General features: G+C 38.6%; 1 protein-coding gene across 5 annotated transcripts in view; it reads left to right on the top strand.

The window, feature by feature from the left end:
• kif13bb (kinesin family member 13Bb) overlaps positions 1-18,708 on the top strand; it is a 55,467-nt gene extending 36,759 nt beyond the window's left edge. The window contains exons 31-42 of one of the 5 annotated variants that reach the window (XM_017695690.2): positions 7-183; positions 969-1,061; positions 2,207-2,356; positions 3,513-3,590; positions 3,690-3,743; positions 4,444-4,543; positions 5,966-6,066; positions 7,204-7,281; positions 7,840-7,902; positions 8,012-8,170; positions 12,215-13,277; positions 14,347-18,708. In XM_017695690.2, the coding sequence (XP_017551179.1) occupies positions 7-183; positions 969-1,061; positions 2,207-2,356; positions 3,513-3,590; positions 3,690-3,743; positions 4,444-4,543; positions 5,966-6,066; positions 7,204-7,281; positions 7,840-7,902; positions 8,012-8,170; positions 12,215-13,277; positions 14,347-14,585 (2,355 nt within the window). In that variant the 3' untranslated portion in view covers positions 14,586-18,708. Of the gene's footprint in view, positions 1-6; positions 184-968; positions 1,062-2,206; positions 2,357-3,512; positions 3,591-3,689; positions 3,744-4,443; positions 4,544-5,929; positions 6,067-7,203; positions 7,282-7,839; positions 7,903-8,011; positions 8,171-12,214; positions 13,278-14,346 lie in introns of those variants that run through there. The other 4 variants (XM_017695689.2, XM_037538019.1, XM_017695691.2 and 1 more) reach the window with 4 other exon arrangements.
• The last annotated feature ends 963 nt before the right edge of the window (positions 18,709-19,671 follow it).

Below are 19,671 nucleotides of genomic sequence, written 5' to 3'. Positions count from 1 at the left end.
GTGCAGGTGAAAGCAGAGGCTTCGTGGGACTGTACGATGCATGAGTGTGCTGAGCTGAGTCGTGGTGGGGGTCCGGAGCAGCGTGTGTATCTCACTGTGCGTGTGGTCGTCGTCCTCAGCCACCCAGCTCAGATGCAGCTAGTCCTACGCAAACGCATCTGCGTCAACCTCACTGCACGACAGGTCGGTCATATTGTCAGCCAGGGACATCATGCTGGCCCTTGCCCTGCACTTGTTGGCCTGTAGTCTAGCAAGCCAGACTACTGCCTATCATTAAAGAGCTTGGAATGTTTCATCTCTCTTTCATCCATGGCTAAGAACTGCCTGCTTTGACAGAAAGGAGCTGTTTGAGTGACAAACCGATCAACCGTGCTCCACATCACTGGGCAAACAAATCGAGGCCTTGCAACGTAAAACAGTATAATTTACAGATTTTTAAAAAATTGTAAGCATAGCATTGCATTGTTTGATTCCATGAGTTTGTTGTACAAAATAAAATAGAAAACAAAATAAGCGATAATAGATAAAAGATGGAATGGTTAATATTTTGTATACAGTAGAAGACCCCTTTTTGGGTGCTGTATATAGAAATGCTTTACTAAAGAACCCTTGAAGAATCAAGAGTGCAGTTCAGCAGCCACTGGAAGGGTAACGTGAGTTTGAATATCTTTTAAAGACTGTGAACTGGTAGTGAACTGTAGACTGTGTCTGGCTCTGAGAGGCTCAGGTGGGGCAAAGCAGGCAGTTGCTTGCTTCTGATGACAAGCTAGTATTTAGCTTGATAAACATGTATGGTAGCCAATGAATGTAATGATAATTGAGATCAAATAAAATAAAATATACATCAGACAATTCGTGAAGCTGTGTGGGCAGAGCTTCTCAGACACCCATCACAAACCCATACGTTCTTCCCCCTTCTTAAAACAGATTTGCATATGTAAGTGGTAACATTTTGCTTTCTGCTGCAGGGATTTGCTAAAAGCTTGCTGAAGCGGATATCTCAGCGGAGCACTATCCCTGGCTGTGGGGTCACCTTCGAAGTCGTCTCCAACATACCAGGGGTACTGATTTCTCTCTGTTATGAGCTCCTGTCCTGTGACTCACACGTGCCCTAGGCTTGTTTATTGTAACTGCTGGAGGACACTGATTCTCCTCATGAGGACACTGAGACAGTTTTTGTAGTTTTAAATTATATTTATCTCAGATAACTTGGTTAGAAAGGACAGCTGACGATACACTGCTGCAATAAAAGCAAGTTCTCTTTTTAGACTCTGCTTTATGGAAATCACATGAATAATACTTATAAGAGTAACTCAGGATCTTTTTGGTAATAAATTTTTTCCCTCGTGTTTTTAAAGTTACTGTAAACATGCTGAGGTTCATGGCTGTTTCATCTCTTAAAGAGTGCTAGTTGAGAGTTCTTTTATTTTTATTAAAGAACCAAATTTTTGAAGGTACAAGGTTTATTAAAGTCATTTATGTTTGTATTCCTTTATGTACCAAACACAGTCATAATTAAACAATTCATTTTACATGACAATTATGTAGCCCTTAGAATTAAACATATCTTTAAATCTGATATATACGTAAATGAGCTCTGTTTTGATTGGCCACCCTTTATTATTCCTTGTTCAGACTAGAACTCTTTACTTGAGTGTGAATTAGCAGAGATGACTAGCTGGATATATGTGAATGGCTTGTTGTGACATCACAAAATCAGTGAATTTAAAGCTGGCTATGCAGCTTACATTTCATGTATGGACTGTATAGACTAGGGTGGGAAGGTACGCTTTGAAACTTTAACAGCATTTACATATAACATCAAATTATTTCATTCACAGAAAGTGAGGAAAATGTATTATTCCATGTTATGATATGAAATTGAGGTGTTTTTGATGTTATATTGGTCTTTTGGAAACCATGAAGCATGATATTTTCATAATTTTACAACTTTTAATAATTAAAAACATTCAGCAAGCTGTTAAAAATGAAATTAGTTGTCTCAGTTCTCTTTCCCAATAGGACTCTTATCACGGTTGAAGCATCGTCAGCATTACTACGTTAGTTCAAAGGCATAAGCATCAATATAATATCAAATTATATATTAAAGAACTTTCTTTTGGTTTCAGTTTTCAGCCGTGTGTCCTGGATTTCAGTTTCAGTAAAGATTTGGCATTTGGTGCATAAGTTTTTATTGCTCTTGTAGGACATGCAGGGTCCGGAGGACACTGAGATGCTGGCCAAGCTGGCAGCCAGCGCAGAAAAACCAGCAGAGGACAGCGAGGCGGCCATAGAGAAGTACCTGCACAGCGTTCTAGCTGTGGAAAATATCCTCACTCTGGACCGACTCAGACAGGTAGGGGCACAGATATGGATCATTCTGCCAAACTGGTTCAACGATAGAATGAAAAACACATTTCGCACTTTTAACTGACGTGGACTTTTTCTATTTTGTCGCTACTAAAACAGTCACAACTCTACCAAAACCTTGAAAAATGTTTCAGTGGTGATGGTTCCAGTAGTGACAATTTTAGGTTATTTTGAGCAGAACTCAAAAACACTAGCCAGTACAGGACTAGCAAACACAGCTTTAAACAGATGTACACCACTAAAATCATAATATTTTAATTAAAACATGATGACTATTTAATTGCATTTCTCAGTAATGACAGTTCAGTGTTCCACAATGATTTTCAGACTTTGAGACACATTTACTTCTAACTGCTCACCATGTGGCCATGAGGGACAGGGATGCAGTCTCAATTTTTAAAAATGCAGGGATGTGGCTAAAATAAGACATTGCCAACAAACAAAAACTCTTTTGTGTTTAGTGCCATGAAATGCAGGACAACATTTTTTTTTAATTAAACGCATGAATCTAAATCTTATAACTTTCAAAGAAATCAAAAATTATCTTTAAAAAGAACAATAAAATATCATTTTCACAAGTATAAATTTAGTCATTAGGGTTTAGGACAAAATAGTGTTATATGCTTAATAGTGTGTGTGTGTGTGTGTGTGTGTGTGTGTGTGTGTGTGTTTGTTTAATACCTTTATTTAAACCTAGAATCCTCATTTACACTGTAGCTGAGGAATACAGAAATCAGGGATTGAGAAGTTGGGTACTATACAATTTTATAATATAGAAATAAAATCATAATAGTAAACTTTAATAAAAAGAAGGTACTAAAAGCCATTAAATCAATAAACCATTAAAAATTACAATATTACGTAACAGATTAGATCAGTTTGAAATAATTCAGTAGAATTGTGTGTATATATGTGTACACACACACACACACACACACACACACACACACACACACACACACACACAGGTCTCACTATACTTGTGTGTCTTTGTTACTATAGTAATTATAGTAATACTATAAAGTTGTGTTTTTTGGTGAATTTGTGGTGAAAACAGCACCTTTTCGTGTGAGGACCAGCAAAAAGATCCTCACTTCAGGAACCTTTCCATGTTTTAACACACTATGTGTGTATGTGTGCAGGAGGTGACCGTGAAGGAGCAGCTTGCTAACAAAGGGAAAAATCGCAGGCGCTGCCTGAGTTCCCCTAATGTACACAGGGTGAGTGATTAACACTGTAAAACTGGATCATTTTTAAGGATTTTTGCTAGACACATCCAACACATCAGTAATATCTTACCTCTTCTGTACTGTTTCCAGCTGTCTGGAAGCAAGCAAGATCTTTCCTTCAACCATGAGCCTGGTGTCAATAAAGTAAGACTTTGTGTATTTTTTAATTAAAGGAGCCAATTTTAGCGAATTTAGAAGCTAAAAATTATAATGAATGTAATTGATGGTTCAAATGACTTGTTACTTAAAATAACTTGTGATCATTTATGATCAATAAACTATGCACCGAAAAATAAAATCATCAAGCTGAACAGTTGGAAAAACACAAGGCACTTATCTAACCAAGAAGTGAAGATGCTTTATTTATATCTGAAAAAAGGATGGGTGCATCATGTGTTCATGGACATTCAAGCTAAGCATAGCAGCAACAAAGCCTTCTTGTTTTTAGATTTTCTATGTGGCAAGTAGAGCAGCTTCTCTTTTTCGGTTACAAAAGTGTCTTGTGTTTTTTTTCCCACTACTCATTATAGTATTCCCTACCAAACAGCTGCTTCATCGGTTTTTGTTGGAATATTTGACCTTTTCCTGGATCTTCCTGACCACCCTGGATGCTTAGTTTGGCATCTAAAACTGTCAGGCTATTTTCAAATGTAAAATAAAAAACACATGTTTAATGTATTGTTTTTACTGTATATGTACCACAACTGTGTAAATAAGCCATCCAGTCACATTTGTTTATTCAGGTTATTTTTATAAATAATTATACTTATAATTATACCAAATATTCAAAAATAACAGTGTAGAGTTTATTCTCTTAATGTCCCTCCATGATCTCTGGTTTTAGGGTGTTTGGGAGAAACACCAGGATATTTCTGCAGCACATCCATCTATAAAAAGCACATCATCTCATTCTGAACTGTCCCAAAGCCAGAACCCAGAGCCAGGTAACCCACTTTATCCACCTCCCGCTATAAACCTGTGCACTGAGCTTGAGGGCTGCACTTTTTTCCAGTTCACTTTATCTTCACTTTTATGGTTTGTGTTCAGATGGTAGAGGCAGTCGATCAGCCAAGACAGGTTTTAGTGTTCACATGTTAAATTCTTTTGTTCTTTCGTTTTGCACTCGAGCTAGAGGTGGTTTATAACTGCCACTATGACATTAAGCAGTGGGGAGATGGATTTACGATTCTCTCTTGAAAGTTTATAAATTGATTCATAATGCCATAGTTAGTCTTTCATACAGGCTCAGCACTGAAAACCTCTAACAAAACACGGATTAAATGTTTTAAATGAGTCGGATTAAAATGTTTGAACACCTGTTTTGTTGATAATAAGTTAACGCCTCCTCTACAGGGAACAAAGTTAAATTCTGTGAGTTTAGTTGAGTTTAACTTATTGGGGAGAAAAACAAAATATAAAATGTGCTGTAACTTTTGCACAAGACACATTTTAGTTTTTATTTCAAACATGTTAAATTCCTAAATGTTTTAAACGTGTTGTTTTAGTGTTTTTTGTGGAAGATGTGTTATTTTTACTTAAAATCAACAGAACACGTCATTTTGACAGGACCCAAACTTTTGCATATGACTGTGATTGACACACACACACACACACACACACACACACACACACACACACACACATTTCTAATATATGCAAGAAATTCTTCTATTGTATCTTCTATATATCTATTTATCTTCTATATCTTCTAACAGTATATAGATTTAACAACTTCAATCAAGCTAATACTCCTGGTTGGTAAACAGAGGGAAATTCATACTGTATGATATAGAAAAAAAATCAATCTGGCCTGAAATCAAACCGTGAGTTGCCAGATTACTCGATGTGTTATTGATAAGTATCACACAGAGTGAGAAACCAGTTAAAGCAAGTCTTTAGAGATACTGAACGACTCTGCACAGTTTGAGGCAGGCGTGTGATGATTTATACATGCAATTAACACAGTGCTAATTGGTGGGATGTAAGCTTTCATTATCTATTAGTAATTAGCAATAGCTTAATTTGCTTAATTAACTTCATAGCTCAAGTGTAAAAATAGCCGACTGCTAATGTTTGAGGTAGAGGACAGGAAGAGTGATTTATTTTTATTTTTTTTTATATTGCTTTATTGGGTCAGTAATAAAATCTTCAGTTTTATGATGCTCTGTTTCTCTATTGCGGTCTGGCTGGGGGCTTTTTTTGCTCGTGTTATTGCGTCTTTCTTGGTTTCCTCTTTTGGTTTTTCCTAAATCGGGTCTCTGCTCTCTTTCTCTCTCTGCAAACTCTCCCTGCTCTCTGCCACTCTCTTACTCTTCCCACCATCCTCACAGGACTTTCAGGACTGGCTGCTTCTTATTTCTCCCCAGTTAAAGCGTTGGTGACACCAATGCCCAAAATGCTAAAGTCCCTGTTCCCTAAAAAAGAAGAGAAGAAAGACCTGAGTGCCCCTCCTGTCTTACAGCAGCAGGTAAGGCTCCCTTACATGAATTGTTTACTGTAGACATTTGAAAACACATGCTGCCCTTTGCATTGTGTGAATATTTCATGATGAATGGACCAACAGAAATATAGTCTGAAATGACCGAATTAAAATTCAGACTTAGTACCTGTTAATAGATTCTTACATTAACAAATGTTAGAGTCTTATATTTTTACCTTTTTGAATGTTTTTACCAGTGTGACCAGTATATTTTATGCATTCTAGTAAACATACTGTACCAGAAAGTTAACATCTTCCATACTCGTTAATTTATTTGTTCTTCGTAATGTTTAGAAAATAATTTCACACACATGAATCTCAAAAGTGCTTTCTTTCTGTTGCAGAAGTCCTGAGAGGCCAAGAGTCGCTATAATTTTCTGGATTGTTATCTTGAGATCGCAAGATAGTTAGCTTGTGATCTCAAGATAATAACTTTATCTTGAGGTCACAAGCTAGTTAGCTTGTGATCTCAAGATAATAACTTTATCTTGAGGTCACAAGCTAGTTAGCTTGTGATCTAAAGATAATAACTTTATCTTGAGGTCACAAGCTAACTATCTTGTGACCTCAAGATAATAACTTTATCTTGAGGTCACAAGATAGTTAGCTTGTGATCTCAAGTTAATAACTTTTTCTTGAGGTCGCAAGATAGTTAGCTTGTGATCTCAAGTTAATAACTTTATCTTGAGGTCACAAGATAGTTAGCTTGTGATCTCAAGTTAATAACTTTATCTTGAGGTCACAAGATAGTTAGCTTGTGATCTCAAGATAATAACTTCATTATTGTGAGATCAGAAGATAGTTATCTCAAGATAACTTCGCTTTCTTGAAATCACAAGATAGTGTTATTTTAAGATCAACTTTGTTGTCTTGAGATCACAAGATAGTTAACTTGTGATTTCAAGATAACAATCAAGAAAATGATAAGTTCCTCATGGCCTCTCCTGACGTCCGCACTCTGCGGGTAATGAACACCCATAAGCACTTCTGAGTTAGTCCAAAGAACCATGGGTGGTGACCTTAATTATGGATTAAGGTTAAAACTGAATATTAAGGCAATGTTAGGAGATACGTTTCACAAGGTCTATATTCTGGCTTGGAGAGGTGATAGTGATTCTTTTACAGGTGATGTTCTCTGAGGTGGATAAGGAGGAGCCTGAGAGGGACAGAGTAGTAGTGGTTGACCTGTTTGGGGGAGGTTCAGTATGTGTTCGCTTCACAACACTTAAATCAAAATGCTTTTTGTTTGAAGATGCACCTAAATCAAAATATTGTACCAGTTTTATCTGCAAGTACGAGGAATTTTTCATGCTTTTGTTTTGATGGTTTCAGCATGAATTCTGATAAAATAAAAAAATCTAAAATACTTTCAGTGTCCAGTAAATCTGCTCAACAGTCTGTTTAGCCCCTTAAACTGCAAGGAAGCACACGTAGACCCACATCATTTCTCTCCTGCATAATTACCTAACTTAGTAGTTTTGTGGTAGACACTGAATAACAAGGCTAGTATGATTTAAGAACTGAATACAAAACCTGCAGTTTAAGGGGTTAAACCCTTGTTTGTAATTATCTGATTGTGGATGTCAGAAATGATCACAGGTTTTAACAGCTGTACATTGAGAAATCAAATAAGAGATGGAACATAATGATATGAGAGACATATGAGAGACAAATTTGAGTCATTTGCCAAATATTTTGTCGACGTTTTGAGAAGTTCATGAAAACGTTGCATTATGAACTCTTTTGTTAAACCCTTCACAGAATGTTCCCCGTATTATAGTCCAGTCTGCAAGTCTGGAGGACAACCTCAGTACTCCTAAACTGGTATGTTTATTCAGGCACTTTAAAGTCCACATAAAAATGGTGTCACAAACTGTGTAGTATTGAAATGTGCATTTTTATAGACAGCTGTGTGTTGTTATGGTGTGCACAGGCTCCTGAGGACAATTCAGCTGCAAAGTTCACACCAGAGAACATGGAAACTGCAGTGTTTTCTGCTTTATCGTCTTCTTCACACGAGGAGCAAAGCTCAGCAACAGTGCAGGTGACCGAAGTGTCAGATGTCCGCACAGAAAGGACACCTGATATCCAGGTAACAGTTTTTTGTTTTTTATTCCATCTCGTGCAACTTCACTTTTGCTGCTTTCACGTGCTTTCAGAATTGTTATGAGTTCTCAATGCAAGAAATGTACATGAACATCCCATCAAGTCATAATTACATGTAGGAAGCGAAACGATTTTAATGTGAGGTTCCAGCTTGTCACTAACGTTTACCCTTTTGTAATGGTGGAGTAAAGGACAGTGTCTGCGGTCGATGGTATGTAAGCCCTTTTAGTTTTCTAAATGCAACTTGCTTTTAGTGGCAGTTAATTTGCTTATATCTCTATTATCCAAAAGTTTGGTATCCCCGTTTTCAATTTTAAAAAAAAGTTGCAGAAAAATGTTTCTACAATTTCACATATTTCAATAAAGCACATATTTCAAATAAAGCTGTGCAAAAGGAATAGTTTTGATGTGACTAGAATGAAGGAACAAATTTGTAGACCATTCTTTAATGACTGAGGAAGCTGTATGACATTGAGAATGTTGATAAACTTTTATTAAAACATTTCTTAAAAATAACTTTTAAAGAAATAACTATGAACAGTAACTGTTGGATGTTCCCAAAAAAGCTTGACATATAGAACAAAACATCTTAAAACACCTTCTAGTGTCTAGCTAATAGCATTTCAGACTGCACTGTGTAAGTTATTACTTAATTAAAAAAACAGCAATTTTTAAAAAGACCAGTGATTGCAAAATTTTGAGTGGAGGTGTAATATATTATGGGGAAAATGTTGGGAAGATAGCAGAACATATCAAATGTCAAGATAATTTAATTGTTGAGGTGTAAACCATTTCAGAGTGGTTTGATGTGAAATGGTTCATTGTAGAACCATATCTTTGGTGCTGATAGGAACCAGGGGTCACAATGTCTATAACACAGATATAGCCATTTAATTTATAACCCCATTTCCAAATGTTGGGATGCTGTGCAAAATGTAAATAAAAACAAAATAGACTGATGTGCAAATCATTTAACCCCTGTATTTCATTGAAAATATGTACAAAGACAACATATCAGATGTTGAAATTGAGATTTTATTGTTAAAAAACATCTGGTGGTTGATTGACAACAGGTCAGTAACATGATTTGAGTATAAAAGAGCATCAAAAAGAGGTTTTTCAGAAGTAAAGATGGGGAGGGCTTCACCACTCTGTGAAAAACTGCAAATAATGCAACAGTTCAAGAATAACATCTCAACGTAAAATAGCAAAAAACTTGCTTTTCATCATCTACGGTACATAATAACATTCAAGACTCAAAGAAACTGGAGGACTCTTTGTATGTGAGGGACAAGGCCAAAAACCAGTGTTTGCTGGCCGAGATCTTTGGGCCCTCAGGCAGTACTGCTTTAAAACAGACATGATTCTGTAGTGGAAATAACTGCATGGGCTCAGAAACTCTTCCCAAAAACACTGTCTGTGCCACTGCATCCATAAATGCTAATTAAAACTCTAGACACTATATTGCCAAAAGTATTCGGTTGTCTACCTTCACACACATATGAACTTGAGTGATGTCCCATAGGGTTTATCCATAGGGTTTAATATGATCTCACCCCACCCTTTTCAGCGATAACAGCTTCAACTCTTCTGGGAAGGCTTTCCAGGAGTGTTAGGAGTGTGTTTATGGGAATTTTTGACCGTTCTTCCAGACATCCCAAAGGTGTTCTGTCGGGTTGAGGTCAGGACTCTGTGCAGGCCAGTCAAGTTCTTCCACACCAAACTGGCTCATCCATGTCTTTATGGACCGGCTTTGTGCACTGGTGCGCAGTCATGTTGGAACAGGAAGGGGCCGTCCCCAAACTGTTCCCACAAAGTTGGGAGCATGAATTTTCCAAAATCTCTTGGTGCTGAAGCTTTAAGAGTTCCTTTCACTAGAACTAAGGGGCCGAGCCCAACTCCTGAAAAACAAGCCCACACCATCATCCCCCCTCCACCAAACTTTACACTTGGCACAATGCAGTCAGACAAGCACCGTTCTCCTGGCAACATTTTACGTGGCCGACCACTTCGTGGCTGAGTTGCTGTCGTTCCCAATCGCTTCAACTTTATGATACCACTGACAGTTGACTGTGGAATATTTAGTAGTGAGGAAATTTCACGACTGGACTTGTTGCACAGGTAGCATCCCATCATGGTACTACGCTGGAATTCACTGAGCTCCTGAGAGCGACCCATTCTTTCACTAATGTCTGTAGAAGCAGTCTGCAGGCCTAGGGTCTTGGTTTTCACACCTGTGGCCATGGAAGCAGATGGATGGCAGCCACCTTCTCTGGGCCCATTTCTAGGCTCATTTAAGATGGACTGAGGAGAAAAGTGTTCTGTGGTCTGATGAATCAACATTTTAAATTCTTTTTGGAAAGTATGAACGGTGTGTCCTCTGGGCTAAAGACCACTCAGCTTGTTATCAGTGCACAGTTCAAAAGCCAGTATTCATGATGGGGCATTAGTGCACATGGTATGGGTGTCCTGCACATCTGTGAAGGCGCCATTAATGCTGAATGATGTAAACATATTTTGGCAACATGTGCTGCCATTCAAAAAACATCTTTTCAAGGAAGGCCTTGCTTATTTCAGCAAGACACTGTCAAACCACATTCTGCATCTGTCACAACAGCATGGCTTCATGTTAAGAGTCCGGGCGCTAAACTGTGGCAGTCGTGGGCTAGAGGTCAGGGAACTGGCCCTGTGACCGGAAGGTTGCTGGTTCGATCCCCAGAGCCGACAGCACATGACTGAGGTGTCCTTGAGCAAGACACCCAACCCCCAACTGCTCCCCAGATGCTGTGGATTGGGCTGCCCACCACTGCCCCCTAGTGTATGTGTGCTCACTAGAGTGTGTGGTGTTTCACTTCATGGATGGGTTAAATGCGGAGGTGGAATTTCCCGTTTGTGGGATTCAAAAGTGTCTCTTAACTGACCTGCCTGCAGTCCAGACCTGTCACCCATTGAAAACATTTGGCGCGTTATGAAATGGAAAATACAACAAAGGAGAGCCTGAACTAATGAGCAGCTGAAATCCCAAATCAAACTACAATGGGAAAACATTTCACTTTCAAAACTAAAGCAGTTGGTCTCCTCAGTTCCCAAACATTTACAATGTGTTATGAAAAGAAGAGGTGATGAAACAGTCCCAACTTTTTTGGAACGTGTTGGCATCAAATTCAAAATGGGCACGTATTTATTTAAGTATTTAAAACATTTCTCATTTTCAACATTTGATATGTTGTCTTTGTAGTATTTTCCTTAAAGAAAAGGTTTACATGATTTGCATAGCATTTGCATTCTGTTTTTATTTACGTTCTGCACAGTATCCCAACTTTTTTGGAAATGGGGTTATACTGTCCAAAACCACCAGTGATCCTAGACCTGTTTTTTATATGTGATGATGATAAATTGGTAAATCTGACTAAATTTCTTTGAGGACTGTTTTGCCATTCAACACTGCATGTATCTCTCCACCATTCATGTGTTTTAAAAATACATTTTAGTAAACAAGTCTGACTGGAGATGTTTCTCTGGAACAGAATATTTCACATCAAGCCACTATAACTGAGCTTAACAATTTATTTGTGCAAAATTGTGAAAAATCATTATGCTTCCCAATGTAAGCACTGAAACACTCAAGCTTTCTAATGCTGATTTCGCAAGAGGTGATCAGGAGCATCGAATATTAGGGCTGGGCAGTATGATGTCATTGTCATCATAACGGGTTAATACATCTAGAACTCTTTAACAACTGCATGTAGCTTAGAAACGAGATTTTAGAGAACCTCTAAGCAACAACCTGTGCATAGTAACTGCATAGGCTCATAGTAATGAGCAGTTGCCTGTTATTCTATTGTCTTATTTATTTATTTAATGTTTACAAATGTTGAATTATAAAAATCATTGCACTGTTTCTTGGCTGTAAATGTGTCACCACTGTTGTGATACATGTATCATGAAAATGGCTTGAAATATCAAGATGATACGTTTTTGCCGTATTGCCTACCCTTAACTGAATCTCCTCTTTTTCCTGATTGTGCAGACCCCAGTCACAGAAAGTCAAACAGAAGATCTGCCTGTGTTTGTGGAGGTTTCAACTCATGTTCAGTCTGAGACTGAGAACATCACTTACAGCCCTGTTAGTTCTGCATCTAGCGGCTACATCTCCACCAGCATCTCCACAGCAACTCTCTCAGAAGCCCTGGTCTCAAATACGGATCTACCATGTGAGTTCAGCTTGGAGTCACCGGAACCACAGGAAACTCCTGAAACCGCAGACGAGATGGAACCAGAGAAAGGCAGTGATGCCGCTGTAGAGATCAGCATCACTCCACAGCATGGGGCAGAGCAGGTCAGCCTTAAAGAGGAACAATCTGAAATAGCCAAGATGCCTGACCAGGCAATCCCAAAGTTTATTCCTCAAGAAAGCACTACTATTCCCATCCTAACTTCTGCAGAAAAAACGACTACTTCACCATCAGAAATAACATCTTCATCTCTTTCTGACCTTGAGGCTTCAGCTCACACCACTGATTTCATTCCTTCAGAAGAGCCTCAACAAAAACCTGCGTCATCACCATCGACCTCTATAGCACCACCATCCAACCATCCTGCTTCTCAGGCACACCTGGCTGACTCACCAGCCTCAGCTCCTGAAGCAGATGCCCAAACCAGGGCCACAAAATCCTTGGCGCAAATAAAGACTCCAAGTCCCAATCCTGAAGTAAGCCCACCACCAACACCATCAGTAAAGCAAGAGCAGCCAGTTCAGCCACTTCGGTCCCAGACCTCCGCATCAAACCCGTTCAAAATCCAGAAGGTAAAGGCTTCAGGTTTGAAGTCCTTTAAAGGGATCATTCATGAGGTGGAGGAAGAAGAGGTCAAAGAAACCATCGATCCACTGTCAGGTTTAAGTGACCCTTTGGAAAAGCTGGAGATCCTTTCTGATACAGAGGAGTTGCATGAGGAAGGTCCCATCCCCGACTGGCTGAAGGAGGATGAATATGTGACAGTAGGCAACAACAAAAACGGCACAGTGCGCTACGTTGGGCCGACTGACTTTGCAGACGGCATCTGGGTCGGTGTGGAACTCGATGTCCCAGCAGGTGGGTGTGTTTCTTTTCTTTACTCGTTTTTATGCCTTAACACCTTTTTGTTGAACACACTTCAGCACACTGTAATGCACAATTACTACTTGCTAAATTTTTTTTTCTCCAATATGTTCAAAACATAAAATGTGGCCTGTGCAAAAGTTACACATTTTATATTTTGATATACTCTATATTATTTTCCAGTATATTGAACCCAGCAAATAAATAGACATCATGCACTAAAATGTGCAGATAAATGCCATATTTAAGTGTGTCCTCTGTAGAGGATATCAAAACACATTTTCACTTAGAAAATCAACGTATAATTTGACTGAGGGTGTTCAAACTTTTGCATTTTTGACTGTGTACCACTAATGACTTTCAAGTTTGGAATCACTGTTTTTAAATAGAGGTTGCACCACATTTAGTTTCTGATTCTGATAATATATAAGCCTTGAGTGTCAACTGATATCAGTAATAATCCACTATTTATTCTTCAAAAACTAATATTTAAAATGAACTATTTTTCTAAAGAAGGTTTCATATTTGAAAAGTGCTAATCAGATTTTGAGATGGAGAATAACTTTGAAAAAAACATGTCGTTAGAGTAAATTATTTATCATCTAATAACATCTTGTTGCCCCCCCCCAAAAAAGAAATATTGACAAATACTATTATACAATTTGTATATACTATACAAATACTCTGCTGCTGACAGATACAAGTGCAGTATCTATAATCATTACTGGGCAATATCTACAGTTTCTGTGTGATATCCGTTCATTACCTGCTCAGAAATGTGCAATATCCATACAGCTGCATGCATAAACTGTAAATTTGTACAGTTTCTTAATTCTATTTTTATTTTTTATATTTTTCTGCTAACAGACGTCTTGTTTATCTATTCATTTCTATAGTATATCTTACATTTAGTATTTTATATGATGCACATCTTTGTCTACTTACTGCTCTTTATCTGCTGACTGTGTCTTCTGCTGTAACAAGGCAAATTTCCCCCAGTGGGATAATAAAAGTCTCTTATCTTATTTTTATGTACATTGGCTAATGATGCTGTCTTTATCAGGTAAAAACGATGGCTCAGTGGGCGGCCGCTATTATTTCCACTGTAACCCCGGCTATGGTGTTCTGGTGAGGCCGGACAGAGTCTCTCGTGCTTCAGGCACAGCTAAACGACGACGACAGAAACGCAAGCAGAACCTCTCGGGCTCCAGCCCCAACCTGGCAGCCCTGACTGCGCTGGCCAAAGGTGAGGGTCCTGGAGGGGCACGCAAAGGAGAAAACAGGAAGTCGTGGAACAGCTGAATGAAAAGCTGAACAGAGCTGCTTTTCCATCAGTCCTCACTACTGTTTCTGTTCTAATGGCTACGTGCTGCTTCCCATGAGTTTGGCAGGTGTAGCACTAGCCTTACACGAAGTCACTACACTGAATGGCTGTCAAATGCAACAAGCTAGTAGCACGGTATTGCATATCAAGCCGAGGTGCCATGCGTGCCAGCTCTGTCCTGATGATGGTTGAATATTGCTGCACTGATCAGTATTTTTTATTTTTTATTTTTTTAACTACACAGTGTGCCTTAAACGATGGCTGTTTGCATCATATGTATTTTATCTCAGCTTTTTGGTTCATCTCAGGGACGTTTCAGATGGATCATGATTATTCCAGGAGTCAGAATGACTGCTGGATGTTGCTTTTAAGGTTTGTGTGGTATTTTAAACTGCATGGGCTGTTTTCCCAGACATGGATTAGGATTAGACTTGAACCAGTAGTGGTGGCAAACGTGCACACCTGCCGAATATTGGCATCGTTTTGAGAGATGAATTCACTCAACCGTGAGTTTTAGGGTAAAGGGGACGGGGGATCTACTGCCAGCTGACCGTTCACAGAAAGACTCCCTCCTCTCACCAAAACACAGCAGAGCGCCGGCTCACAGTCATTATTACGCCAACACACAGACATTCAGCCATCAGAGCCAAGATAACGTTACCAACACATCAAAACATCGGCTTGGTTTCATTTTCAGTTTCTTTTTTCCAACAGTTTCATTGCCAAGTCGGTCGCTGCCTTTTCGATTGCGTTTATGTCTGTTGACTGTGGCCAATATGTGAGTTTAGGGGCCGTCTACAAATCACGTCACAATTAGTAATCATCAGGGCCGTTTTAGAGCCAGTAGAACACAAATAGTGGCTTACAGTGGCCTCTATTTACAATAAATGCAGTGTCTTAAAGGATGCCTGCACCTTGGCCTTATGATCTTGGTATGGTGAGCAACAGCTCTTTAACAAATAATGCCTAGAAAATATCATTTTTTGACTATTTGTATTTGTATACCTGCCTGTAAACCCAGGGTTCAACAACTACACAATGTATAGTGACCCACCTAAACCTATAACTAAAATATTTTATGCATGATTTTGATTTGCCCACTCAGTCGAATAACCAGCATGCATATGTTGCATTCTTTTTCCTGCTGTTGTTGCTCCATAATCACTGCTGTCTGCAGCAGTAGGGAAGCAGTGTAGGAGTGAAGCCAACGCATCAGGCATTTTAATTTATGAAGAGAAGGGATCACCAAAACCTCTTCCAAGAGATTGCATTTACATGTAAACCTAAAGCAGGGCCGAAATGTCTTTATGGCGATTCAATTTGTATGTAAAAGATAAATGTAAATGTAGGTCACGGTAAATAAAATCTGTTTATAAAGTGGAAAGATGAATAAGAATAGTGCACTGGTGTCTTTTCATGGTGCATTATTTTCACCAGAAGCAAAGCAAAAATAACCCCCAAATTCTCAACAGTGAATTTTAAGGCAAGGAGTGTAAATATTAGTAAACTATTGGGTAAAGATGCTTTTAACTTTTAATCGAGAAAAAAAGTTTCTTTAGCAGAAAATGTTGACAATAGGAAAAAGACTAAATTCAACATTTAATTTCATTTTAGACTTAACTGTAGTAACGTTTTACTAATAAGAATGAAAGTTTAACGGTCATTATTTACATCCAGTTGTCATGTTGAAATTCCGTTTTCCATGGGAATCCATTTGAACTTTTATTTCCTATTTTTCTTAATTATTTTTCAATAACTAAATTTAAAAATAGGAACAATAAAAATCAGTTTTGAATATGCAGATAGAATTTCAACATGTCAAATTACTCTTCACTCATTTGGAGGCCAAACCTACTTTCCCCACTTGGGAGGGAGATTTGTGAAACACCGACTCTGCTGCAGAAAGAAGAGGCAGGTTTAAGTTCAGTGCCAGTTAAATCTGAAATCCTGCTCAAGCGAGTCTTCCTCCTCCTCGGGGTCTCCTACAACAGAAGCTTATCGGGGAAAAGAGTGGCCAGAGTGGTTCAGGCGTCATTTCTTTTTCAGAATTGTGTTCTAAATCTCTACCAGCACACGCAAGTAAATAAAGGCACGGTCACATTGCGCCGTCTGCTCTTAACTACTCGAAAGTGTTCAAGTGGTGAAATTTGTGTTTGTGTGGTTATGATGAGGCACGGCACCCCGCCCATCCACACACCCAACACCACGGACCTGAACTGAACAGAAATGGCAGTGATGATCCATTTAGACTGCACTGGTTTATTGGAGGTGGATTAAACCTAGTCTTGGGACTAATGCTAGTGTTATTTCGCCATTACAAATCCCATTTAGTCCAGCCTCAGACTTCATCTAGGTCAGGAATCCAACCATAGACGTACCTTTTAGTCTACTCTAAAGCTTAATCTGTGTCTGGGACACCAGCCCTTAGATGGGATTAAGCCTGGACATGGGCTGAACAATGGAAATTCTACATTTAAAACCCTGTGTAATCCAGGACTAGTCTTAATCCCAGTCTGGGAAGTCCGGCCCTGAACATTAAGGGGAATGAAACAGGCACTATTCAGTGGGGGATGCTTGGCTAGCTTTTTGAGTGTGTGCCGATTTCGACGTGGTTACTGGGAGCTGTCTGGGTTTAAAACTTATGTAATAGGATGTCATGGATTATGTGAGCTGAATGTGTTTATGGGGGGTGAATCATACAGTATATAGATTCAGATAAACGTTTGAACAAAAGCTCAAAACCACCGCTGACCCCGTCTACAACAGAGAACACGAAAGCCTTCCTTTTATACCTGAAACGTGATTCCACGGATCTCTCTGTGCGATCCAGTTTAAGTATTTTTACTTCTTTCTTTCAGAGAGTAAAATCAACTTTATTCCCATGCCGTCACTGGAAAACTTGTTTGTCATTTTTCTAATTGAATTCAAATTCACAGCTGTGTGAGAGAAAAAAAATCCCCAAAAAAATCTTTAAAACGATTTTGGTTTTAGAACAATTTGGTTCGGATGTGATCGAGAGTGGGATTCACATGAAAGCAGCATTTTTTTTCCCTTTAAGTAATTTATGATGGTTTTTATGCATCTTGTCTAATTTATTCCTCAGATGCTGTTGATCTGTTTTATTAAACACTAAAACGAAGCCTGTTCGGCTTTTTCTGCTGTGAGGTTCCGTTTGTGTCTCATGAAATCATTAAATTTTACGATATTGTTTTTTTTTTTCCTCATTCATCACATTTTTTGGCACAGAACAAAGGCAGGCGACGAAAAAATGAAAGCTCCGGTGGGTCTGTTCATCAATATACCTTTATTCTCTAGTAGATACAATACTAAAATAAACACAAGTTTTAAAAAAAGTCATTTTAAACAAAGAAACTGTACAAAAAAACGCTCATATATACTACAGTTTAATTACAGAACAGTCTACTGTCCAAAAAAGGCACTAAATTCTTAAATGGGACATACAATGATTGAGAAGAAAACTTACTTGAATTACTTGAAATACAGTTATTTATTCGACATTTTTAAGTTATAGTTATTGTATTCTTTATTATACATCATTATTGAATCGCTGATTTGTGAAGAGAGATGCTTATGGACAGATGAAAGTGAAAACCCTGAAGACTGGAACACAAAGCACCCCCTGATTAAAAGCTCAGTGAATGGCTAAATATCACGACACTAGTGTGAGGCGTAGTGTTACGGTGCTGGATGAGGTCTCATGAAATGGCTTATAAAGCCCAGTATATTTTGGCACAGGTTTGCATGTTTTGTTTATTTAAGCTGATTTAAATCGATCTATTCGTTCCCAACCTCACAAACGCTAAAGCAAGGCTGCTCGACGGTTACGCTACAATACGCGATGGCAGCCTTTTCAAAGTTACATGATTATATGGGATTTTATTTTTCAATAAGCTTCTCTCAGCTTTGCACAACGGACTGCCTTCCTCTTCACCAGCATCCACGGAGAACAGGTCAGGCGTTGACTGCCGCCTTCCGCTCGTTTCATATTTCATATTTCATATAGGGGGTGCTTTGTTTTCTCAAAATATATTTGAATCCGACACACAAAGAGAGAGACTGCTCTTTAAGAAACAAACAAAATATCCAAACAAAAATAAGATATAGGTAATAAAAGAACCCTTGATTAGTTAATTCTGCATTTCATAAATATAGATCATTTTACACTGAGAGAGAGAGAGAGAGAGAGAGAGACAGAGAGAGAGAGAGAGAGAGAGAGAGAGAGAGACAGAGAGAGAGAGAGAAAGAGACAGAGAGAGAGAGAGAGAGAGAGAGAGAGAGAGAGAGAAAGAGAGAGAGAGAGGTCACATTAAAAAAAAAAAAAAAAAAAAAATCATAAAAGGTTTATCTTTAGATTTTTTTTCCAGAGTAAAATAGCTACATATTGGAAAATGTACCAAGCTTATGTTAGTCGACAGCAGAAAAGAACCGCATCAGGTCATCTTACAGTCTCGCACGTCAATTACCATCTCACAACTCACGATGCACTGGCCGGATTTTCAGGGTTTTAAGGTTTGAAGGGGCGCTCCACCCGTTTTTCATGGAAAGTCATTCAGAGTGATGTGAAATCGTTCACTGTAGAGAAAAGCACTTCTTATTGTATCTACGATTCAAATATTAATAATAAGTTTATCTGTGGAGCACATTTTAAACCAGTGTTAGCTTTCAGTTCCTTACTGACCGGTGATGAAGCTTAACAGTAATAGAGGAGATTATGAGTATTACTCTAAAATCAGACACAGTGAGTTTACATGTTTACATGCACTCACGTATGAGATGACGGGGAAACTCCTGGTCTACATGAGTCAGGCAGTCATCAGATTTCTGCTTTGGAACCAGCCAATAAACTCGCAGAATAAGATGTGACGCAAACGTAAAACAAACTTTATGCTGCAGCTTTTTATTAAAGCGTCGCACCACTTTACCTGGAAATATGAACATGCATCATCTCGATTATTATCAGCATTTTAATCACTAATTTTGGCAAGCAAGTATTTGGTTTCTGCGTCACGCTTGTTGTTAATTCATGGGTGCTGTGTTAAACGC

The sequence above is a fragment of the Pygocentrus nattereri genome, chromosome 4, assembly GCF_015220715.1.
Source record: "Pygocentrus nattereri isolate fPygNat1 chromosome 4, fPygNat1.pri, whole genome shotgun sequence".
NCBI lineage: Eukaryota > Metazoa > Chordata > Actinopteri > Characiformes > Serrasalmidae > Pygocentrus > Pygocentrus nattereri.
Note: the sequence above shows the minus strand (reverse complement) of the source record. Positions and strands in the feature narration are given on the sequence as shown.